General features: G+C 34.2%; 1 protein-coding gene and 1 long non-coding RNA gene across 2 annotated transcripts; both read right to left on the reverse strand.

The window, feature by feature from the left end:
- Window positions 1-1091: 1091 nt before the first annotated feature.
- LOC138321088 (uncharacterized) lies at window positions 1092-3669 on the reverse strand. The gene is made up of 3 exons (XR_011208279.1): window positions 3659-3669; window positions 2407-2503; window positions 1092-1498 (listed from the first exon to the last, which is right to left on the reverse strand). It is a non-coding gene; the product is annotated as an uncharacterized lncRNA (long non-coding RNA).
- A 4825-nt stretch (window positions 3670-8494) lies between these two features.
- LOC138321087 (uncharacterized) lies at window positions 8495-19453 on the reverse strand. Its single transcript, XM_069264503.1, has 13 exons — window positions 19346-19453; window positions 18229-18516; window positions 17592-18074; window positions 16382-16843; window positions 15245-15386; window positions 13713-13930; window positions 12609-12800; window positions 12023-12083; window positions 11659-11771; window positions 11239-11340; window positions 10640-10732; window positions 9689-10151; window positions 8495-8976 (listed from the first exon to the last, which is right to left on the reverse strand). Exons 2-13 carry the CDS (start codon window positions 18506-18508, stop codon window positions 8760-8762), a joined length of 2826 nt encoding a protein of 941 aa, XP_069120604.1. The 5' UTR covers window positions 18509-18516; window positions 19346-19453; the 3' UTR covers window positions 8495-8759.
- Window positions 19454-26822: the final 7369 nt, after the last annotated feature.

The following is a 26822-nucleotide window of genomic DNA, read 5'->3' on the forward strand; positions in this document are numbered from 1 at the left end:
TGGCTTATTCACACATTCTTGAGAATAACATATCTTTTACATTATATACCGGAACATAAACATCCGGTTTGATGAATTAAGCTGTTGAAATTGTACAAATGGACAGAGAATCATATATGATGCATAATTAAAAAAAACACCTAAGTAACAGCACAGAATTTATGCACTGTATTTATTACGCCTGCATGTATGTTTAAGCGGAAACATACATGCAGGAATCACTTTGAAATTACAAACATCACTTAAAAAATGGGAAATGAAACTGCAGACCACAACCTAGCTTCATTTTCTGGCCGCATGAACTGCACTGTAGGTGTAAATACGGTGATTTATGGCAATACTTCCAAAAATCATTTTCAACTTTTATTTTTACTAGTAAAACCAAAACATAATGCATTGTATATATTGAAATTATAAAATGGTGGTATTTTTTGAGGTTGAATCCAAAATCAAAAGTTCTTTTCGATTCGTGAGTATGAAAATTACGGCACATAATTAAACTGTATACCTTAAAAACATGATATTGTCAGTCAAGAGTATGAATCCGTAAAGTGATTTTTCATAAATAGTGCGGCAACACTGAAATAGCTCCTGTCCCGAGACGGAAAATATTTGACGACGACGAGAGATTAATTATTTGTGATTGAATTTCAACAAGTTTGATATATAGCTATTCATCAGCAAGACTTGATAGTTTTAAGATATCTGACTTAAAAAATCAGGTCTATTTAGAGGGGCCGAGTGGCTAAGATGTCTCGACATATTACCACAAGCTCTCCACCTCTGGGTCGCGACTTCGAATCACATGTGGGGCAGTTGCCAGGTACTGACCGCGGGTACTCCGGCTTTCCTCCACCATCAAACCTGGCACGTCCTTATATGACCCTGGATGTTAGTAGGACGTTAAACAAATAAAACCAAACCAAAGGTCTATTTACAATGATAATTAAACAAACGGATTTACCTGCGAACTGTCTTGAACACAAGCACACATTATGAGTATACATGTACATCAGTGGTGACGTAAGATACCAATACATTTTGATTAATTACGTATTCATTTAAATTCTAAATACAAAACCAACACAATAGCTTTTCATCTATTTTATTTTATAGTTAGAAAAATGAAATAAACAAAGTTGAATCTAACTGAAAAAAAAGAAATAATGTGAAATTCTTTAAATTCACCCTAAATTAAACATGGCGGTATATCTAAATAAAACCGAACGATATCTAATTAGGAGTTCAGTAATTGAAACAAAGCATTACAATTACTAGTTCACATGGATTTTATAATATTAAAAAAGCAAAATAAAAAAAGAACTGTTGCTTGTTATTATATTACTCTTGCTGATTGTGTAATTTTTCATTAACAAAACATGAATGTCGTGATACTAAGATATCGTTCATTCTCCTTGAGGTGGGGCATTCTGTAGGTTAATTCCATAGATCAACATCAATATCAGGAAGATCGGCGCAAGGCTTCCAGTTACTGAACCTAAAACAAAATGGAATAAGTTAGAATGACGGTATGCGTTTGTATTTGAACTTGTATGTAAACAAAATGTAATGGTTTCTTTTAATATGCAGGAACGCCTTAATATACAAATTATTAAACAAAAGGGAAAAATTATCACATGCCTTACTTTTAAAGAGACATTTTAACATGACACAGAGCCGAAGACTCACGGCGTACTTGAATTGAAATACCTATAAACATTTAAAACCTAAACAAAATTAAAAAAAATTGTGAATTTAACTAGGAATGACCTTATTTGGAATACGGTCGTTTATTTCTTTACATATCAACAATTGTTTATATTTAACAATAACCATGCTTTCTAGTATTATCATTAGCAGTGTATAATGTTAGCACAACACGCGCGGCGATTCTATTGTTACGTGAATAGATGATGGCGTAGCAACGTGGGATCATGACCCCACTTTTGGCGGGAACATATGAATGACTCGATTCCAATCAGCTGTTCAATCGAATTCGTTGACGATGACGGGAGAGATAAAAATATGTGTATTTTAATAAGAAATATGCAACTGCCGAGGGAATCAATATTTTTCATTTACTTGAAAAACTGTAAATAAAAGGAATAGATGTTTATTTTGTTGAGGTTATGAGGGTATAATGAGAATGGAGCCCGTGTAAATTTTATGTAACGCGGCTTTGCCGGGGTTACATAATTTACACGTGCTCCATTATCATTATACCCTCATAACCTCAACAAAATAAACATCTATTCCTTAAAAAGACATATCCACATTGAGCTTATATACCAACATGAAAATCAAATATCTGACAGCGAAGGAAAAAATAATACATATTTTTCCCGTTATGATCGAAACCTGAATGTTTTGACATGTTCAATGTAAGAACCAGTTTCATATACATACTCGATAAGTTCGAACGCATCCTCTGGTACTGTTGCTAAGTTGAAGGCCTCACAAAATATCTTTGATAGCGAAACATCCTCCACGTTTGCCATTTGAGCTAAAACAAAGAGCAAAAAAATAAAATCACGAAGTATTGGTATTACATGATAATGTTATAAAAATATTTACTGAAATTTTAAATTATTAGGATCAAGCTATTTATTTGATTTTATTTACTTGTCATCAGTGCATATATTTTGAAATAGAGAGCTTGAAACATGCCCGGGGTAGCCCCGTGTTTCGGCAGTTTCGAGTACCCAAAATGGAACACCTCCTAAATATAGTTAGATTAAGAAATGTATAGATATTATTAAGAATGTTAGAATTCATTTAAGGAAAGTTCAAACATTTTCTAGTTTATTTATGTCAAAAATATTCCATTGTATATTTGTTTTTCTTGTTTTAAAATATATGGTGTTTTTAGGGTTATCGCACGACGTCGTTTTCCGGATTTTTTCATAATTTCACTATTTTCGTTTTTAAATACACATAATAAGCAACTGGAAAGAAAATGATATCTAAAAATTGTCACAGTTACTATTCAGCACCTTAATTTTTGTTCAGGACAGTTATTGGTGGTTTAGATTGTAAACGGAGAATTCTGTATCACATAGTGTTCCATTTTGTGTAGCGTTCCAATTTGGGTAGCGTCACGTTAAATCCCATAACACGCTAACACGGATGAGGGCGCAGACAAAATAAATAACGCGCATGTAAGTGTTATGATTATTTGTCTGCAATCCTTTCAGTGATTTTAAATACTGTGCATTTTTAACATGTTTTAGTTATTTTCATGTCAACATATTCCATTTTAACAACATTTAAATTCGACAATGCGTAATATTTGTTCATTCGAAGGAACAGCCTGCGCAATTTTTTCTCCTGACGCTCAATGACGTCACAAAGGTACACTGATCACCGTCATACACACGAGTATTAATTTGCTTGCATAATTCTCTAATAATATTTACATTTATACAAATTGGAAATAAATATTTCTAAACGTATAGACTTGTCTAAAGTGTGATTATAGATTGATAGATTATAACAATTCAGACTCGACAATGTAATTACCGAATTCTATAATACACAGTGACCTTCTTCACGTCTCTCATCATATTTCTTGCAGATTTCGGTGGGAGAGAGATATTTACATGTTTGTTGCATTAGGTATATAATAATTCGGTAAAACAATTATCGTATAATGCCTTACCATTATCGAGGTATTTTGTACCAATAGCGATCGCCAAATTTCAGTCTATGAAACTGCTCCGCCATCATACACCAAACGTTTGAGTCTAACGTTGTAAACTGCTCCCGCCATCATCCACAGACTGACCCTGTGAACACGAACACACTTGAGATAACGTTGGACCGATGTCCCAGGCCCGTCCGTTATATCCTAACTATTGGCATTGATATTCACGTAACATTCACTTACACAAACAACAAGTTTGAAAAAAGTCGAATAAAAAAAGCGTCATACCATTTATTTTTACAAATTTTTAGCAAGTTAACACTTTATCATTACATTCTTTCACTTCAACATTAATAACTTTGAAAATCAACAGTACTGAACGGTAAAACTTCTGATAGGAGTTGAATCGAGTGTTAAAGATTGATAATAATGGTTAATCCTGTCTGCCACGATCAAAGAAGACAGGACTTAAACGAAGACTGAAAAACTAATACAACCTATTTGGTCGTAATAATTTTATCACATTGATTTTATTTTCTCAATTTTGTACAGGTGCAGTTATTCTATATACACATAATGCATTTCAGTGCAGAGATAGTATTCATGTTGTCAAGTTTATATAAAGAACAGTTTCAGCATTATGGTGACTTGTAATGTCAATTAAATTGATTTTGTTTTTGTTAAAAACTAAACAGGCATATATGTTAAGTGTAGGATCAGAGGATTCTTCATCTATCAAGAAAAAAACTTACTGGTTATATCATATAAAATCTCACATAATGTTTAAGTAATACCATACACGTATTTGACCTTTAATGACTAATATGAATGACATCAAGGATTTCCTTTTAACAAAAATGTATCTAGCAAGTTTAAGAACACCGTACATATCTATAACTACAAAAAATTAATGGTTGTCAGACCGTGTAACATATATAACTAACGTATATTGTCATAAAGGATGACCATCATGCTTCATAACTTCACTAATACTACTTTGGCAAACATATTCAGGGAGAGAGAGAGGGGAGAGAGGGGAAAGAGAGGGAAGAGAGAAAAAAATCTCTGTCAGCTATCAGCCGGTTACTGGTATATGCTTTATCAAGTTTCAAATACATGAATGTTATATCTATTAACTATAAAACTAAATAACCTGAGTTAATTAACTAAAACGACATGTAAATGGCACGAAGGATGATTTTTGTCAAAAATGTTAATATTTTTTTCTCGATGTCTTTCAAGTTTGTAGTACATCACAACATATATCCCAACAAACGGTAACGGCACGAGTTCACTAAATGGCAGGTTTGTCATCAGTGTCCTTTTCTAACTACAATTTGTAAATATCTTCTTACTAAACATAATGGAAAGTATGTTCAGCAAAATTATAAATACAAAATTTGGATATTCTACTCTAGAAATTTTACTTTGATATGATAATTTACTTTACATTTGACTATTGTTACAAAAGCTGTTTTTATCATGTAATGTAAAAGTTATAACTCCACCGGGAGAGAGAGATCCGACATTAGTTCAGTCGAATCATTGGAAATTTATTTCTAAAATTTCCTTTACAATAAACAACCAATTTCTCAAACAATTTTTCCTTTGATACCAATGTGCTTACACAATACTATATTACGTTACAGAATATTACGTAATAAAATTGATTATATTTTTAAACACCTCGAATTTTTTCATTTAATTTGCATAAAACAACGATAAGAATAAAATGACACTTAATCCTCTAAACAATGAACAGCCAACTCTAGATCACTGCTTTATTGTTTTGATTTGGTCAAGATCAATGTATCACACCTTCACGCTTGGCTGCACACCTGCTACAGATACGAAGAGATGTATATTATGGGGGTTCACGTGGTTATCTATCCTATAATGTTTGAAATATTTTTCTCGAAAACCCAGTCCCTACCGCTCCGAACGCGCCTGTAAATGAGTTATGAGCAAGGGACGTCAGAAACATTATATAATATGTGTTGAGAATATGTATAACAGTATTTACATTAAAACCTATCTATAGGAGATTTCAGAAAAGATGACGTCACAGAAAGTTTACATCCGGGTCCTCAAAGGTACAAACACAGTATGGCGACTAATATAAGAAAACGATTTTAACCAATAGTTGGGAATTTAATAATATAAATACGTAATTCCCAGACATTTATATTTTTGTATTTACACAGCTTGCCAAGCGGGGGTCGGGCCGTCACCGTTTTTTCTTCACAGAAAGAAATCCATGTTGTGAAAAAAGTTATGAATAGATAATTGTTTTATCTCTAACGAAATAAGATCACCTCAGGCCACAGCCCATAGTTGGGAATTTAATAATATAAATACGTAATTACCTGTAAAAGATATATATTTCGTTCTTTTCCATGTATATCTTGCTTTAAAGGAAAGAGATTTCAGAAAAGATGGCGATGACGTCACACAAAGGTACATCCGGGCGCTCAAAGGTACAACTCTGTATATCTGTACACATTAACATGGTGGGAACACGGTCGCTTCGATGTTTGTTTACATTTTATTGTAATAAATAGTACGACAATCCGACAATTGTTACTTTATCTTAATTTCAAAAGGTGTAAACAAAAATATGTAACAATGATATATAGATATAAACATATGGTATTCATATATTTTACGATGTTTATACTCCATTTTCGACCGCCACGAGGAAAATCACGGTCGCCATTATGTATAAACATTGACAGAATATTGCAAATATCAGCTTGAAATTACAAATTAAATTCCAAGTTCCGCAAACATCGTACTGAAATTTCAATAAGCGATTACTGTTTTCTTAGTCTGACTTTGTAAAACACCTTAAGATGTGTGATTATCACCAAATTAAAGTTTGCTTTCGTAGATCACCCGGGACTTTCAAAATTGAAATTTTATGAAAAATGTAATATACATGTATATATAAATGTATATTATATATATATATATATTATTTTTTGTTCCATTTTTTGCATATAACACATTTACAGATACATGTGACATCAACATAAACTTGACATGACATATACATTACATTTCTATAAAAAAACATAAGAAACATAACATAGCATGCTGAGTATGTACATGTACGTGTGGGAAAAAAACCCAGTTTGATATATTTTGGTTAAGATAAATTTGCTAATTACTATATTTGATCAATTAGTTTTGTCGGCCATTAGAATCTTAATCATATCATATTTCAATGCATGCGTATCTAATCAAAACCAATAATTTACAAATATTTTTTAAAGTTTGACAAATTAGGGACATATAATGACTATACCATTTATTTCTAGAGCATAAACATATTTTTTCATTAAATAAAGTTAATGGGGTGTGCTTATTTAAATCTTAAACTAAATTTCGCTGAAGTAATTGTTGACAATCTAAATGAAAATACTTTTTTCTAGACATTACTTTCTATTATGTTTTAATTATAATTCAAATACATATCGTTAGTTTAATCAGGGATTTAGATAGTAATTAAATTATCTATGTCTCTGGTTTAATTATCACATAGTATCACCTGAGGTAAATGAGAAACTATGTGTTTTAAAATTGGTATTGATCTGTGTAAATTATTATTAGATATTTACGTAAATCGATTTAAATTATCCCGCCACGTGCAATGATTGATCAAAAAATAACTTACGATCACAATCGGTAAAGTGTTTGAAAGACTTCTGTGCATTAGTCAAGCGTACTTTTAACTAATGCAAAACACCGATTGTTAGACATATGTTTACCGCAACAAAATAGATGACATATCTATTGAAATGAGATGATTGACGTACGGTACTTCATAAATATCTGAAATAAGATCAATGTATCTCATACATTAAAGCATTTTAATTCCATTGGCGTTACACGTATGAGCAAGAACTGCCTAAATCGTTCGATCTCGCCACCAGGGCTATCGAAAGAACGTTGCATTACTTGTGGTTTCGATCACGTCAACTGCCAGTCACAAGTATGCAAATGATGGCTATTAACACTCTCCTAGTACAGGTAGATAATCTGATAATTAGGTCGACGGAAACAAAAGACTGACTGATGTACATGTACCTGCGGGCAGTTGTTCACGGGTTGCTGCGTGCGGGATGGTGAGATGTGAAGTCACATGTGCCTGTGGCCATAATCAAAGGGTCAATTATATTAGTGTTAATTTAGTGGTCGTTGGGACTATGAAAACTTGTCGTAAAACGGATTAGCGGTGTGATTGTATTTCTGAAACGACCAATACAAAGAGAAAAAAATCGGGACTGAAAATAAGTGGCAGTAATAGCGGGATGTTCTTAATTTAGTGTATATGCTATAAATGTTTATGTTTGGAATAAACTTTTGGAAACAAAGACAACATAAAAGATTTTTTTCAAGCATGGAGAAATAACAACAAATAAAAATATGAAATAAAAAAATAAAATTGATGTGCTGACGATAAGGGTTGAAGCCGGGCCGTCAGAGTTTAGAAAGCTCAGGACTTACCACGACACCACTTGTACCTGTAGATTTTCTTGTGAATAACATTTAGTTAATAATGAAATGCAGTTCACTATATTTGTTTATTTTCTTCACAATCAACTTAAAATGATATTGATGCTGCTGAATAAGTTTATAGAATGATTCTAAACTAGTTTATATTGTATTTGGGTGCAAATTACTACTTTATGTACCACAAATGTGTGGTTATTCAGTTTATTCTTCACAACACCAGCCGGGGGGGGGGGGGGGGGGGGGGGGGGGGGGGGGGGTGGATGGGGTGGGGATAAAAAGCTAGTTCCGGAATTGCGATCACAATACCTGGTAAAACCAGTTTTACCGGTAAAAATCACCTTTTTAATGCACGCATTCAAATAGGACTGTTTTTTATTATTTATATTTCAATGACTATCGGCAAAAAACAATCAAGTGTTCTCTGACTGTTGTCTCGATTGCATGCCTTTGTTTAGATCAAAACCCTTTCGCAGCCATCTCTATCAAAATTTCCCTCACTTCTGGCTAGTATTGTGTATTCTAAACCTATCTTAGATGTATAGCCACTTTTGGTATTTTGAAAACTATATTATGGGATAGAAATAATAGTCGTAAGAACTCACTGATATGCGTAGGATAGAATGTTCTTGACATCGTCATTGTGGAATGGCAATTCTTTAAAATCAGTCGGTACATCTTGATTAGGAGAGCAGTGTTTCAAATAATCCACGTAGCCAGGTAAACCGTGATCTCGGCCTCGCTGGATGTTCAGGGCGCTCAGATCGAACGGATTGATTGGCCCAAATAAATGTCTATCAATGGCTTGTACGAAAAAGCTGAAACATTGAATTATGTTTTTATGAGTAAACAAAGAATACATCAAAAAGAAAATACGGTAGAATGTCAAAGGTACTGAGGGACGGTATAGTCAAATTTTAATCCAAACACAGAATATAATGGACAAGAGAAATATAATTGATATTTCATTACAATTAAACTGCAGTTTTATGGCATAATGTAACCTTGGGATGGAACGCAATAGTCAAAATCCGATGACGAAGAGGGCAATTTTAAAATGCGAAGTGGATAGAAGTACTGTTTTTAACATCACTTTAACAGTTTAAACCTCAGGTTGATCGATTCATTTACATCGACACACATTCTTTTCAGCTAAAAACAGTGCTTGTGATATGTGCGCAATAACTTTGGATTTCAAACATTTCTTCAGAATACGCACATAAGTAGAACATGAATTAAATACGTGAAGTGTATCATTACCTTAAGTTTCTACATCATTTCTTATTAAGGTGATTTCTTGGTTCATCTTAGATTTATATTATCTTCTTTTCAGGAAAAAACATCAAAGGTTAGAACGCATTTTGTTCTAGCAAGTTCTTCCCCCATTTTGACTACCATCATACCAACTCCTTTAGTAACATCAAATTGGTTGTATTGAAAATATATTGTAAAAGGATTAATTATAGTTCATGTAATTTTGCATTGTACTTCCATACTTGGAAAATAACTGTTGTAATATAATGTACTGACCGATCGGATGCTGAAACCGCACTGAGAAATATTCCTCTGGCGATTCCTTTGGCATCATCGAAAACGGTTTGGGTGGCAAAAAATAGATCCTCTAATTTTTCCGTCCTTGTAATTTGCCCACTGGCGTCAGCATGTTGAATAACGTCCTTGATCAGTGTGTGGCCGTATCGATAGGCTGCCGTGGTAACCTCGGATAACATGCCGGCGTCCATAGAATCATTATAAACGTAGGGAGAGGACAGGTCCAAAGAGTAATTTGTCATGTAATTTGGTCCGAGAACGCTCGGAAGCCATTTACTGTAGGTGATCTGTTGGATGAGAGCGCCGATGATTTGCCTTGTCCTTTGGTAGATATCCTCATCACTCAGACTGGAATCAAACCTCTCCGCGAGGATGTTATGGTAACGCACAAAGGCCGTATGAATGGTGGCGAGAAGGGGGTTCTCGTTCACACGAATATCGCCTGCAGATAAAGTAAGGTAGAAATAATACCCGGAATTACAGGCTGACAGCTTTTTCTTTTAAAAATCATCATACTATTGATCAACTTATGTCCGCGGCGATTTATTTTCGTGTTTCCATGCTAAACGACTTTTAAATGACGATTTGATTTAGCGATTTACTCGTAAAACGCTCTACTATACTTTTGTACTGTAGTTAAATCCTTTTCGGGGGAATTAATTTTCGAGAATCACTGGTGACTCTCGAGAATATAAATCGCACGCGACAATAAGTTGGTGTACAGTAGACCAGAGCTTGCTAAATTTAATCAACGTTATCATTGGAGACAGATGGACGGCGGAAATCAGCTAATGTAATGAAATATCTACCAATAAACATTTCTAAATCAAAAAGGCAAAACATACTGTTGTGCATTCTGTTCCGTTAGAAGAAACATTCGTTATGCGTGACGTCAATGTGGATCTTTATCTTCTCTTATCTTTATCTTACCTGCTTCGAAGCAGTTGGATTCCGAGCCATCGCGGACACAAGAACGGTCGCTGTTTTCCGGCAAAAGATTGCCACTTTGCGTTTTCATCTTTCCTAAAAAATAACAATATGATAAAGTAATAAAAAAGGTAATAATGTTCTCAGCGAACCTTACACCAACATCTAAACCAAAGGTAATGATTTAATATAATAAATATACATATACCAAGTCACGAAAACTATATCATATCGTTACATGATGTTGTCATAGAAACAAAACAGACTTTGACAGCATCTTTACCAACACCTGGCCCACATTTCTCAAAAAAAAGACAAAACATTTTTCATTCATATAAGTTACATAAAACTCATATGAAAATTTTTGACTTAACTCAGTTTGTGTGGCCAGGTTTTTATTTCAGAGTGTTTAGACCAACATAAATAATTTCGACTACCTTTAGTTAATGCACGCTTACTACCCTTCTATAACACCTTTCTTTATTTTATTAAAGAGTCTTTAAGGAATTAAACGCTTTCAATACACTTTGTACTGGTTAATTTACAGTGTATAAGTGACAGTAAGCCCCATCTGTAGTTACAACTATTGGTTGCTCACTAACCGCCGTAAAACGATCGTAAAGACCAGGCAACGTCGTCTTCTGAACCGTACACCATAGATCCATCCACGTAAGATGTGATAGCGTTTAACTGCTCCCGAACACCTTAATAGATATAGATTTTATAAATGTACATATTCAATTATATATGAAAAATAGAAAATTTTACTACTATGCATAAACACATATCAATATATAAATATAGATCAATTTAATTAAGTATTGTTTGTTTACAGAAACCCCAGTACATGACACGTTCTACATGTGCGCTTAATACAAACACGTTCTGTCGATAATAATACATTAAATTATATGTTGTGGGTATTTATTTACGTTATACTATGTAATTATTTCTAATGTGAAAGACCTGCAAGTAGCCACCATTCCTTCTCAAAAAGTCGGGCACATGTCTTATGCCATTACCTGGCAAGCAGTGGTCCGATTGTGCAGGAACAGATCTCACGAAATTCATACAATCACGGTTTGTAAAGACAGGGTCCGTAGTCTGGTCGATGGGTATGATAAAACATTGGTCTCTGAAAAAAACCCAACAAACAACTGATGGAAATCTCAAACTTTGTTTTATCACTCGTAAAAATAAGAAGTTTAATATATGGCATACTATTAACATTAGTCGTGAAAGATATACCAAAATATAACGACATTAAAGCACACTACCACCAAATCTTCTTAATGGTACAAATAATCGCCAAAATTTTAAATTGTGATGGTAAATTTATAGAAACTCGAGAAAAGTAAATAGGGTTCAATTACAGGTTTTACTGACCTTCTATTCCTGAAAACTGTATCTACTATGCCACAACACTCCACAGTGGAACTACGGTAACCTGTAAAGTCACAATATCCTCGTCACACTAGTGTACGATAGACACAAGTTATTAGGTACATATTACAGTGGAACTACGGTAACCTGTAAAGACATAATATCCTCGTCACACTAGTGTACATAGACACAAGTTACTAGGTACACAAGTACATATTACAGTAGAACTACGGTAACCTGTAAAGTCATAGTACTCTCGTCACACTAGTGTACGATAGACACAAGTTACTAGGTACATATTACAGTGGAACTACGGTAACCTGTAAAGTCATAATACTCTCGTCACACTAGTGTACGATAGACACAAGTTACTAGGTACATATTACAGTAGAACTACGGTAACCTGTAAAGTCATAATATCCTCGTCACACTAGTGTACAATAGACACAGGTTACTAGGTACAGAGTACCATAGAACTACGGTAACCTGTAAAGTCACAATATCAAACTAGTTTAATATTGAAACAGGTCGCAGATCGCGACATTCAGCACTTGCGAAAATATCCACGTTTATAGTATTGAAAACTAACCTCTAGAAATGGGTGTTTCTCCGACGTCGTGGTCTGTAAACTGTCCCCATACCATAACCATCAGGCTTCTCTGAGTATCATCCGGAGGTTCAAAAGTAGCGTCGTATTTATTAGTGAACACTTCAACAGACAGATATCGTGCACTGGGTAGAGGACTACCGTTCACACTCAACGTCCGGGGGGAGTCGATACCTTAAATCAATTGTAATTTAATGGCAAAATGTACAAGATGTTGAGCGAATATAAGGTGTGCTTTGGTCAGGGTTAAGAAAGACAGAAGTCACAAATTTTCAGCAAGCCACCGTTCTCTGCTAGACTCGTGGCAAAAATATCTATTTCATGGAATTAACCAATCTCCTGTTTTTATATAATGAAATATGAATATGATGAAAACAGACATAACCTACTTCGTATTGAAGTCCTTAGAGAAAAGAAAAATCAAAATTATTCAAAATTCAATATAAGTAAGGTAAAAGACAATGAATACATCTGAACTAGGATTATAATTATTTTTAAATGAAGTAATTCACGTGGTGCTTCAACTTCAACATGTCCTTGTATAAAAACCTCAGCCGTGTTTCAAATACTATGAGTTTCTTTCAAACAATATAGAAATTCAGTTGATTCGACCAGAGCTGAGTGCAGCGAAATGTATGAGTGTAGTTTTGGGTGTCGTCTGACAATGCCTGCACTTGTAACCATGGTAACAGCATGGCGTATGGTACGATAGCAATGGAACGCCAAATAATGATTCTAAAGTTTGGCACAGAAAGACAATTTTTATGCAGACAAAAGACACGATATTCCTCTAAAGCGCAAAGTAAACATCTTCTATCTGTAGTGTAGAGATGCCATGATATAAATGTTGATTGTCCTAGCAGCAATATGATATAAAATTATAACTACATGTAATTTGATATCATATTATCAGAATAGGGCAAATATAGTATAGCATAGCATCGTTCTACATAACGACAAATGTCAGAAATATAAATTTAAATTCCTTATCCAAAGGATATGTTTATTATATGGTACCTCCCAGGTAAAGACAGGTATATACCCCCAATTTTAGTAATACTCTCCTTTATTTCCCTACCAACTTACCATCCTGGTAGGCGGGCGGTAGTAGTCTGTTTTGAATGATGTGAGCGGCTCCCCAGTGAGGGTGGTCCACGTTGTTACACTCGCCATTAATCGTCCTGTAGACGGCGCTCTCGTCACAATCTAAATCGTCGGTGTTGCATAACGAGTCGAATTTCCCACTCCATTTTTTCTGAACCGTACTGTCTTGTTTTATTTCTGCTAGATCTTTAAATGTTGATCTGCAATAATTTTAAACAAAATAATACTAACATGACAGAATCTATAAAACAAATATTTTATTAAAATGATATTTTGTAGAAAAAAACCTTCATAAATCAATTGTACGGGCTAAGTGTAGCATTTATTTTCCTCTAGTGTCAAATAGACATTAACGCTACCGTGGTAGTTGCTGTAATGTTTTGAATTTCTCCATAAAACAGTTACTCACGAAACAGGTTGATACGTTCTACCGGGTGTCAGTGTCATCCATGATAGCGCTTCGAACATTGAGTGTCGTATAACTTTCAACCAATCACGTAATGATACGTAAAATCAGTGCTATTCAGTAGCATGCGATATCAGAGGAAACAAATTGCTATGCATTGATATATACATAAAAACGTTATAAATGAAGTTACGGATTTTCATGGACCAACACTCTACATATCAATGAGTTTTTAGGTTTTTTTTTTTAATTTGAATTGTTTTATTTCATTTTAAAGGAGAAGGTACGTTAAGACTCGAATATGGCCGCAAAATTATTTCTCCAGTAAAGAACAACATATTTTGCCATATAACAGTTGAATACATTTGTTAACATATTACATCCCGAAAATATCCAGCATGTGCCAATTATGTTCACTATGACGTCATCAACATGCAGTTTCCCGCCATTTTTCACAAAAATCCTTGAAAAATAATATTTTTTGAGTGGTTTTCTCTAAAAATGAATGTGGCCGCCTTCGTGGAGCAGAAAGAGATTTTCACACGTTGTGTATCGTGTATTTACGCATATCCATGCAAAATATAAAGTTGCTTCAAGGTGGCGGCCAAATCCATTTCAAGCCTTTTCTAACCTAAAGATGATGAATTTCTAGTAAAATTTGGCGAGAAGAGGAAAATCATCAATTTGATGACGTCATAGGTGGAGCACATGTTTTGATGGATGGCAAGTATGAGAGTATTAATTGATGTGAAATTGATGTGGATCAGAGTTAATATTTTTCGGCCTGAAAAACTAAATCCAAATACTGGTCCTATCATATCTACTCCTTTATTTTCGTATCCATTCAGTAAGCACACGCTATTTTGAATTCCTATTTATAACAGTATTTGAGCTACATGTATATGGTGGGATATATTAATGGAAAATTGATCTCGTGCAACGGTAGAAACTTTACGTTCTATATCGCCTTCATTGAGCTAATGATATTGTATGTTTCAAATACGTGAAATCGATGTTAAGAGTGGTTTATTGAGATATTATTTCGTAAGTTTTGTTATTTGTGATAATTATAAGACAATTTTATTGACATCTTTGGTTATTTCCTTACCCTTGAAGCAGCCTTTTGGTTGCCATGAGTGACCTAATAGCTGCTTCTTCTTCCTTCTCGACAAAACTTTCAGCTGTCATCATATTATTAAGGGCCGCTATGGCTTCTGAGGTGTGCGTGTCTCCCGGTTGGGGATCCAGACCTAAAACATTACCACGTTCAATCGAGACTATATGGTTATGTTCTAAATGCTATTCTTCAAATCTGATAATATAATGATATATCAAGCAGAACGAAACTTAACACAAGAACAGAATGATTTCATGGAAAGTCTGTCCGTTGTGCTCGTTGGATATCCGAGGATTATTCTAGTTGTTCCGGATAAGTCACTATTGAGAAGTGAGGCGACGGACTTAATGACACCAAGCAACTTGCCTCTGCGTAACCGATCACATTTTTCTGACAACGGGCGAACTGAGTTATGTTGCTCGGTGTCTTCGTCGGCATGTTTCAGTGATATAACACAAAAATACATAACACGAATATACCACAGTCTCTAAAAACACGCACCTCGCTTTTCACTCACACACGACACCATATACACGAGAGGGTGTCCTTAAGTGGCTGTTTATGTGACATTAGTACAATAAACCCTGCCAAGCCCAAACACTATACTGAAAATAGAGCGAGTTATTAGGGCAAATAGACGTTTTCGTACTACACGCGTGGCAATGTTTTCACATAGTAACACCAGAACAGGTATCATATCATGGAAAGTCCGTCCTTAGTGTCCGCTGGTTATTCGAGAATCATTTTCGTTTTTCCGGATTAGTCCCTACCCTGAACAATGCAGCGACTTATTTTCAAAAATCTCCACCGTTTCACCAATTCGTATGATACTGTTCTTCTGACATTAGTAGCAAAGCCTCGATAAATTCTGTTTTGGCCTACAGTTGATTATATTCAAAATTATTGTAATATATGTTTACTTTTTTCTGTCGTGATGGATTCAGTTAAGTTAATTATATACCATATGACCGTGTTGGTGATGAGTGCGTCTTGATAAAGGAGAGCCGGGAGGACTGCCTTGAAAATTTGACGATCACGTAATTCGTCAATCACGTTTGTAAGGATTCCGCGTTCCATAGATTGTACCGTTGATTTACTGGTTTGACCAATGTATCTTTCTAAACTTACCGACTTCAGATGATGCGACAATCCGCCATTTTCCATCTCCATGTACATTTGTCGTTACGCCGATGTAATCAAACGATCTTTTTGGATCCAGTTGACCAGTCATGAAGACCTCCCATCCCTTTTGCCTTTGTCGAAGCACCTGCATGTTGCCGCCATACCAGCTAATCATAAATGCTCTGTATTCGTTACAATCTACTACCCCGTCCATGTCGTTTCTTCCCAGTTCTGTGTCACCTGAGCGGATGATCGACTCCATATTGAGGTCATTGCCGAAGATAATTTCGATTCCGTCGGTAACGTTCTGGTCATCTCGTTCAAAAAGTGCGATGTGTGCGTTCCTGCAAGCCATTACTTCGAACATCAAGTACGGAGGTCTTCTCACAGCAGGCAGCCCGTGTTCGTGCAGCATCTCAAAAACAGTTGTATCGAAGGTTCTAGGGGTTTTGATAATGATATCTGGTTCTGGAAAATAAATAAAAAAGTAATGATCCTAAAACATCAATTATCGGAAAAGTAAAATGCGACACACATAAAGAAATTTAATAAATAGAATTAGATAATTGATTAAAAAAGAAAGGAAATGATGAAGATTGTGTCATGATCCGTCGTGATGAGTTATCTGCCCTTTAAAGTGAGATAAGAGATGATGACGTCATTCTCAAAATTAAAGGAAGTAACAAAAATATCTGCCTGCAAGAAGATATATTCTGACCACACGAAAATAAAGACTAGTTTAGTAAAGTACCACAACACCTTTGCATCATTATGATTGATCAGGAGTTGTCTCTCCTTGTCCACTCTGACAATGTTTTGACTAAGCTATGTAAGGAGATAACTCCTGACATATCAGAATCATTAAAACGCAAGTGTATACTTCATTTGTTTTATGTGAGTGGTAAATATGTGTTGGTATTGTATTTTCTTAATAAGATGCTTGCAATTGGAATAAAATAACTATTTAAAATAATTATGCCAATGTATCAACATTTGTCTCTTATGCATCTTCTGTACATGTTGCATTATTTATTTAAATGATGTAAAAATGAGTAAAACATATATATATGTATATATAAACCGTCATGTTATAGCTAATATTTGTAAGAGTAACTCATTTAGATTCATAAAATAATGACTCCATCATTCTTTTCATATAAAAATATTCAAACAACTACTTTAAAATAATTGTCCATTGTAATGCTGTGTCCCCTACCTCGTTTTGGAACCCTGAAATGCCCGTCAGCCCATTTAGCGGTGGTTAGTCCAATGAACTGAACATTGTAAGGTTGTTTTGAGGAATCTTGCCATTGCAAGATTTGGACCCATGTGGACGTCTTTGGATCTAGTTTTGATACCTGTATATTTGCTCCTGCCCAGCCCACAAAGAACGTGCGGTATTCATTACAGTCCAGAAGGCCTTTTTCATCGTTTCTGTCCTTGGCTCGGAACTGCTGTCGTTTATTCCTTATAACAGATCTAGAATTATCCCAGCCTCCAATAACGATTTCGTACAAACGACCATATTGATCCTGGTCTTCTTTCAACCCCACATGGGCGTCATTACATGCTCTAACTTCAAAGACAAAAGCCTTCACGTCGCTTGTTGCACATTCCGTAGTTTGTAACAATTCGTAGTCGTAAATGTAAGATAATTTGGTAAGTTGTTTTTTAGTTTCAAACACTTCGAGATGCCCACCTGAAATAACAAAGCAACACGTGTTGTTTTTAGACGATTTGTTCTGCTTAACAACAGAGAAAGTGGCATCAGTGCAGATGATAACGTAACACATAAAAACTTTTACAGAAAAGACAACAATGAAGACAACACTCAGGTCATACGCCTTACATACCATTTGTGTAATAAAACTGTTTAAGGTCGTTGTATTCCATTAGGCGATCGTCTGCAAATTTAAATGCATCCTCAATATCTGTCTCAATGTCTCGGGTGACGATGGTTCCTGTTTTTTCTCCGTCCGTCCTCTTGTCCATCTCTTTGTCCTTTTCTAACTCATCTATTTCCTTCAATACGTCCACTAGTTCTTCGTAAAGGTCTGATGTGGATCTTGCGGCCACGGTGCTGACTAGTAGTACAGGTAACAAAATCACCAACAGGAATTGGAGTAACGACATGATGGATGCTGGAACAAAAAATTACCTTATATGTAGCGACATAGGTAAAACAAGTACTATTAGCAGCTGTATGTCAGATACCACTGGATACGTAATTAGTGTGTAGAGGATACGTAATTAGTGTGTAGAGGATACGTAATTAGTGTGTAGATGATACGTAATTAGTGTGTAGAGGATACGTAATTAGTGTGTAGAGGATACGTAATTAGTGTGTAGAGGATACGTAATTAGTGTGTAGAGGATACGTAATTAGTGTGTAGAATAGGATTTACTTGAATTTGTAAATATTGGGCAAGATTTTGTTTGTTTATGATAACGATAGTTATAAGACAAATATTACAAAGTACATTTAAGTTTCCTTAATGCTTGTATTCATTTTCGTATTGATTCTCAAAGAAAACCGATGGCTAATTAAAGGTTATCGAACCCTAAATAGACTTGATATGCTTGGAAGCCGATGTCGACTTTTCCGTCACTTCAAGATTTAATCGTTATCTAAAAGTATTTAATATGAAAATATTAACGTAGCTTGCCGAAAACGAAGTATCACCAAGTGGAAATGATTTATAGAAGTATATACATATATAGTTTAAAATCTGAGAAAGGAAATACTGCAAGCTTCACTTTCTGCCTCTTATATTTCATACCATAAGTATGTGTGTGTTTAGTAGTCGAATAAGGAAAGAAAATATTGCAAGGTCAGAAATTTAAGTAAAACTAGAGTACTACATTTTTGGAGAGTATCTAATATAAAGCTATCAGCTTGTTTCCCAAATCCTAACATTTAGGTAAATGTAGATTGTCTATGAACATATACTTAAACTACAGCCGACTTACCTGTAGTGTTGAGCTGTATGGTATATTCCAAGGAGACGCAACCCCTGGTCTGTCTAACCGACAGCACACTAGCCTTTATATAGTAAACGGGTAGGAAAAAACATCCTGTTCGCCTACACAATCAAAAAGGCAAAACAAAGCGCGTCCTTAGTTACAGAAATATATCCCTTGTCGTCATTTTTTCTGCATGACTTCACAAATAGCATCTGATTAGCTCACTTTAACGTAATTAAAATATACCAACCATGTCACCCCATAACTCCTTGAATTTACACACTATCTATCACAGCATAAACTCAATTATGTTTCTCTATCCAATGAAATTTTGATTACAAGGAAATAGAGACCCGGTGGACATGCATTAATTACCGACTAAAAGCCATTGGTTCTGATTTTTTCTTGAGTTACATAAATGGTAAATTTTGCGTTAATATCATTTGTTAAGTGACTTAATGTATAAAATTTTGGGTATTGTATTCTTGAAGCAAAAATGAAAAATTAAATAAAAAAGACGTTGATTGATTAAATGATTAATAGTTTATCCTAAGATATTCCTACCTTTAATTAGAAGAATTTATTATCAAACGACTTTTTTTAACAAAATCTGACTTTTGAATATTAATAAGTATCTTTCTGTTTAAGAAAATATCTCCTTTTTAACTTTTCTACTTCTTCTAACAGAATTTTTTCCGACTCTTTTTTCGAAAACTATTGCGAACTTCGTGCATCGTGCACGCGACTCTTAATTATCCGATCCTTCTATCAATATGGTCGCCATACCCTGGTATTTTATTTGTCAAGATAACGCCGGTTTCGGTGAAAAACGGTATAATAAGAGTTACCGAACGCACTTTCGAAAACCTTCGTTGCCTTGGTAACGTCATAGAGGCTTCTGATTGGTCAAAATTTAATATTGTTCGATTTAAGCTAAATTGGTATGTACATCGATATCATGTAGGTGTTTTGTGGTATGTCGAACAAAACGGTAGTAACAAAAACGTGGCTTCTGATTGGTTGAAAACTATATGTAGGTATCAAATTTCGGTGAGTTGGGATTTAGCGGGATACCAAATATGGACATTATGGAACGACTGTAATGATAATTTCTATTAGTTTCAATAGAACTATATAATAGTTCCAACCTATTTCAGATTATTTTCTAAAAACAGAGCAGCAATAGATTTAGAACAAAATGATTGTCGTTAGTCTAGAACCACTTGTTTACTGAATGAACAAGATAACGATGTTGTAAAACAGTTTGCATATAGTGATGTCGTTTTAGCTAAAGATTATAAACATTATTACAGATGTATTGCAGTGTGGTAGAATTAATACATGTAGGGAACTACGTACATTTAAGGAGGTATCTGGATGAAAGCTGAGTAAAAAACGCCAGCCTACGATCAGTAACTGGAAACTGTACCACATGAGTTTGAAACAGGTGAAAAATAATATAAATTATCAAATGATACAATGTATGTCTAATATGCATTTATGTATTTGTGAGGTATGTGTTCATGTATTTTCGTTGATAATATAAGTGTACATGTATATGCTTCCCTTTAAAATGTCTCAATCTTTTTTCTAGAAATTTAATAAGTTTTATTAGTTTTATTTAATGAGCTGAAACATTTACTCTAGATAAAAATCTTAAAATGTCCTGGTCGTCGTGGGATTATCATTTATAAATGGTGCAGTTTGAGGTAAAATTGGTAATAATGTATATATAGCTGCTGTATTCAAGATGAACACGACCCTGTGTTATACATGGTAACGTTAACCGTTTTAAGATTTAATACAAAATCGTTGGACGTTACCGATATGGCTCAATTCCATAACAAATATAGAACAAGCTAGGCAATATAAAGTGACTCGAAAAAGAAGTGTATTAATGGTTTTTCTACCACGATAGGTGAGTGTTATTTTAACTGTCAGGATGTCATATAAACAATGCAGCTATTGTTTCACGAGTTGTGTATACCACTCGTATAAGATTTAATTTCTGTGTGTGTAGAACACGACAATTGGATTTCACGTATAAATAAATACATGGGAACGGAAGGAAAGGTAGATTGGAGGGTCGCGTATACATATGCTCAAACATTTTATCATTTTTCTCCTCCTCTCAGTCGCGAGTTCGAAACCCGAATTGGGAATATGATTCGTATTAGGTGTTTTTGGTTTTTTATCTTAATATCCATGAAAGTTTATGTATTCTTATGCTCCCACAGAATTTTGTCGAAAACTATTGCACAGATCTTAATGATCTTTGTTCAAATATTCATCGTGCACGCGACCATTAATTGTCCGAACCCTCTAACAATATGTTTAAGCAAAACTTGCTATGTCTATTAGGTTGGTGTTTTGAGGGATGCAGAACAAAATGGTTATACGCTTGAATACATCTCTAGCGATGGATATCTTAAGTACAGGTTTTTAATTCTATAGTTATATACATAAACCTTAAAAATGCTCCACTGCTGACAAATGATATTTTTTCACTATCAAAAAACAGGAGCAGACGATTTAATTTTTTCTTCAGTTACAAAAGTTACTTACTTTACACCATTACCGCCATTGAAAAGTGTAAGCTTCTAATTTTACTTGAAGTTAAAAATATCTAAAAAAAAAAATAATTAATTGCATCCCGAAAAAAAATCCGTGGCACTATATCCTATATGAAATGAAGTACTGATTGGGCATACACCAAAGGCAAAATGACTTATTTTATGTAATTTTTTGTGTTAAATAGACATATAAACACGATTAAACACTGTTCAAATGATGAGTATGTGTTATACTAGGTTACTAGCTGCTAAGACATTCTATACACACTACAACAGATATAGAGGTGTCTGTAAATTATAGAATCAGAAGACTGTGGCTCAACTCAAGACCAAAGTGAAAATAGTTAAGAAAAGTAAAGTCAACTAGGAAGAAAGCATAATAAATCCTTAATTAAAAAATCAACGACTTTATTTTCTTGACCTTTAAAATATATTGTAACATGTTGCATAAAAAGTGACTTATTTCTTTTAAAGAAATCAATGAAACTGTCAATTTCTTAGAATAATAAATAAAGGTTACACACGAGTGGTTGTTGAATATGGAATTTATTACACACGAGTAAGTTATTTTTTAAAAGTTACAAAAGACACGAGCTTTAGGAAGTTCCATGAGCAATCTACCACAATTAGATCATTTACAAGAAGGCCAAAACAAGATAACGTTATTTGCCGACATATGTAAATAAGGTGTAGTGATATCATCATAAGCAATAGGCATTCATCAATATTCAATTAGTCTTAATTGCTAAATAATAGATTGATAACAAATCATTTTAAATATGAACAACTATTCCATGCATTTCTACTTACCGAACATTTTTTAATCGATATTTCTATAGGTACTTGAATTATGAACTAATCGTTGTCGAACTACATTTGGACATGTTTATGGCACCTTACCATCTACTTCCCACCATCAAAGCACTGTAACCAAGGTAGAGTCCGGGTACGGCAAGATACCACTACATAAAAGACAATTATGAAGTTTGCGTCGATAGTTTATACTACGAATGGGAAAACAGGAAAGATTTCGACACCATCACGCATTCTGTTTCGTAGTTTGTTCTGCAAGCAGCGATCAGCGTACTACAACATGGCGTCATTCGATAATTAATTGCGTCAAAAAACTGTGACGTGACAATGAGAAAAATGTATTTCGGGTCAAAGTTTAAAATTTCGACCAATCAAAAGACCGGAAGGTGTCATTCCACTTGTGGAATATCAATATATTTATCAAACACCCAGCATCTTTATGCAATGGCCTGAGAGTGGAATAACACTGCGCATTGTGGTAGAAATCCCACCGTATGACAACAATTTATATCACAAAAATATTAACGCGCCCTATTCCAATAGATGTAAATCGTTTTTTAGCATTGGTTTCATTTCAAAATGTTTTATTAAATCATTTAATTTAATAGGGATTGGGCAGCAGGCTATGCCTATATAAGCCCTCTTCCTATAGCATTGATATCGATCAACGTTTTGTTACAGCCGTCGGAGAAAAAGTAATAGAGATGAATTTATTTCATATTTTTAGACTTTTTAGTGATGAGTCATTATGTTTTTATAGTCTAAGTAAACAGATTGTGCATTGAAATTAATATTTTCTCGTAAATTATATTCTTGAAATATGATATTCTAATTAAAAGTTACGCAATTAAGCAATATTGCTTATATTTCGACAACATTATTGTATCAAAATGTAACGGAGATAATACCTAGAAACGTGACAGCAATGACGTCAGCATTGCGTTTTCATGGTAATGCCACCATACGTAGTAAGTCAAACAGCCAGTCAAAAATTGTTTTACATTGGTTTCTCGTTTACAGCCAATCAGTAATCATGTTATAATGATAACACTTTGGAATAAAATAACATTCTATAATACCAACACATCCGTTTTCTTTTCCAATAAACCTACATTTACTCAAACGGGTAGGTACAGGATCTTTTATTAAAACGTCAAGGAAGTCGATTAAAACTATTTATTATGAAAACCTTACACCCACTTCAGTTTCATCGCGTCATAAAATAATCATACTAACAGCGTAGATTTAGTGTCTGCTATTACTTCCCTGTTCATGTATTTGGAAAATGAGCCGTATCGGTAAAGGTACAACGATTTTGTAAAGTGTATCTACTATATTTATACATAGCGTCACTTGATTATCTTCTCGGCTGTAGAATAAGACCACCTTTTCCCTCAAACCGCACATTTCTCATGTCTATTACAGGAAATGGCACTTTAATATTTTATCTGGAGTAAATGTTGCAGCTTGTTTAAACTTAAATACTTAATTTATAGAAAAAATAAAGACATTTTAAAGGAAAGCATATGCAATAATCAACAACGAAAAATACATACAAACATACTTTATTCACAAGGCTTTAGAATATGCAAATTAGACATATTATTTTATAAGCTATATCATGTTTTCTTGTAAAAGGAAATGGACATATGTAGGTTTGTCTTTGTGGAATTATTCCGAAGTCAAATGTGTAATGAGGTCCTGTTTAACAGGAAGGAGGTTCAGGATATTTGACTAAGTAGTAATGCTACAATGAATAAATGTTACAAAGTTAATGTTTACATGTATGACCTTGAACTTGGAACCTGCTACAATTGAGCAAATATGTTAACTGTCCAGTGTGTAAATGTCTAAACTAATAGGACATTGCCTTAAATTTAAGCTCTTCAATAACTGTTGGTATTCTGGACTTTAAATATCACAGATAGTTGCTAAAACCTGTCAACTATTTGTCTACGAACATCCAAACATTGGATTATATTTGACATGTGAAACAGTTACTAAACGAAGTGGGATACAAAATTGTTTCCTTATTAATACCTAAAATCAACTTCAGAAGTCGCATGAATTAATTATTCTAGAAGATTTGATCCTTTTAGAGTTAGCTGGATGAGAACACATAAAAAGTACAAATACTGTTGGTCACTAGGTAACCACTCGGATTTAATTTGATCAAACGTCTTCAGCTATAGGTGTTAAATCACTCTATATTGACCACAACATATTACTCTAAGCTTGACCAAGACTGTATAATACTGACCGTAATATGAGGATTTTGACACCTGGAAAGGTTACTAACGAGACACCTGGGAAATTAAGGTAAATCAGGTGCTGTGTAGTGTTGTATAAGAGGACGGAAGGGATCGAAAGGTCACAGATAGGTAATGTACAAGTATCATTGGTGTTAGATGGATGAAGCTGAAAAGATTAAAAAAAAAAACTCGCACTTAAACCTGATTAATCGATTGTTTAAAAAATGGCCTAGTAGTTAAGGTCTTAACTCATCCACCCCTGAAGACACATTTGAACTCTTCCAGTTCAAACACTGGTATAGTTCATTGTGAATTTTCAGGGGTGAATGAGTCAGACATACTTGGTTCCACTATTATTTCTGAACCATGTTAGAAACCTTCATGAGGCAGTATGGAGATAAGTGGAATGGTCATGCATGTGCATGGGGTATTTTTTACCCTCTAAACTCCAGTTTTTTCCCATCACCAATATGTTGCCTTGTTCATATCGATCCATAAATGATTGGCTAGCTTTTGATAGGATATTGAATAAAACATATGCAAAAGAGACCAAAGTTTCTTCTATCTTTCTTGTTCTTTTTTGTTTTGTAACATTAATTATCTTATATAAAAAGATTGCTTAAAATGTTCAAGCCATATGCTTGCGATATAAACATTTGGAGAAAAATCATGGTTGGCTGAAATGTTGCAGAATAATGGATATAATTATGAAAGCTGAAATTTGCTTGCAATGGCTTTTAATCATAGCATGCTTTTGAAAATCAAGAGTACAAAATGTGGTTGAACAAAATATTTAAATGACCAAATAAAACTCATTTTGCTTCTTATCATTTGTATGAAGTTTGTGATCCAGGTTTGTTTAGTTTTACGTCCTATTAACAGCCAGGGTCATGTAAGGACGTGCCAGGTTTGTTGGTGGAGGAAAGCCGGAGTACCCGGAGAAAAACCACCGGCCAGCGGTCAGTACCTGGCAACTGCCCCACATGGGATTCATTTTGCTTCTTATCATTTGTATGAAGTTTGTGATCCAGTCAATAATTATGGTCTACTTTCTAAGAACATTTTAAATTGCCTTAAATAGCAATTCAGTGAGCATGACAACCAACGTTGGTATCTTTGGAAAACCATGATATAAAAAATTCAAATCCTTAAATTGATTTCTATGTTGGTGGAAGACATCAACTTAACATTTTTAGCTTAAAGCGTGCAATTAAAGGACTGTTTATCAAATAATCATGAGTGGAATGATTGATGTGGTTTTTCAATTATGGTGGATTAGCAGAAGTTTGTTTATAGATCAAGAGAGATTGTTTTGTATCAGGACTTCTAAACGTTTGGTTAAAGATGTATTAACTGTCATCGGTCATTTAAGGACCTGTATGGTTTTTAAGGAAGAGGAAAGCAGAGTACCCATTGAAAACTGCTGACCAGAGGTCAATTAACTGCTGACCAGAGGTCAGTGCTGCCTTGAAACTGCCCCTCCTCATTTTTAAACTCAATTGTAATAAAAAGGAAGGCAACAAGAGTAAAATAATATTATATATCATGTTAAAAAAATCCAAAATAATTCATATCCAAAACCAAAAGCCATATTTATTCAGAATCATTGCTCTTATTCGTGAAAATTAAACACACCTAATGTAGATGAAAGGTCTGAAATTTGATACATGTATTGATTGATATTTCTATGACAGGCTGGGATTTTTACAGTGTTTCCAAGTAAATATTATTGTAGTTTGATTACAGATGTTAAACAATCGGGTATGATAAACGTAATGAAATGAAACCAATGACACAGTTAGGTTATAGATACAAAACAAAACAGTATAATAAACCTTGATATGA

Source organism: Argopecten irradians, chromosome 4, assembly GCF_041381155.1.
Source record: "Argopecten irradians isolate NY chromosome 4, Ai_NY, whole genome shotgun sequence".
Taxonomy (NCBI): domain Eukaryota; kingdom Metazoa; phylum Mollusca; class Bivalvia; order Pectinida; family Pectinidae; genus Argopecten; species Argopecten irradians.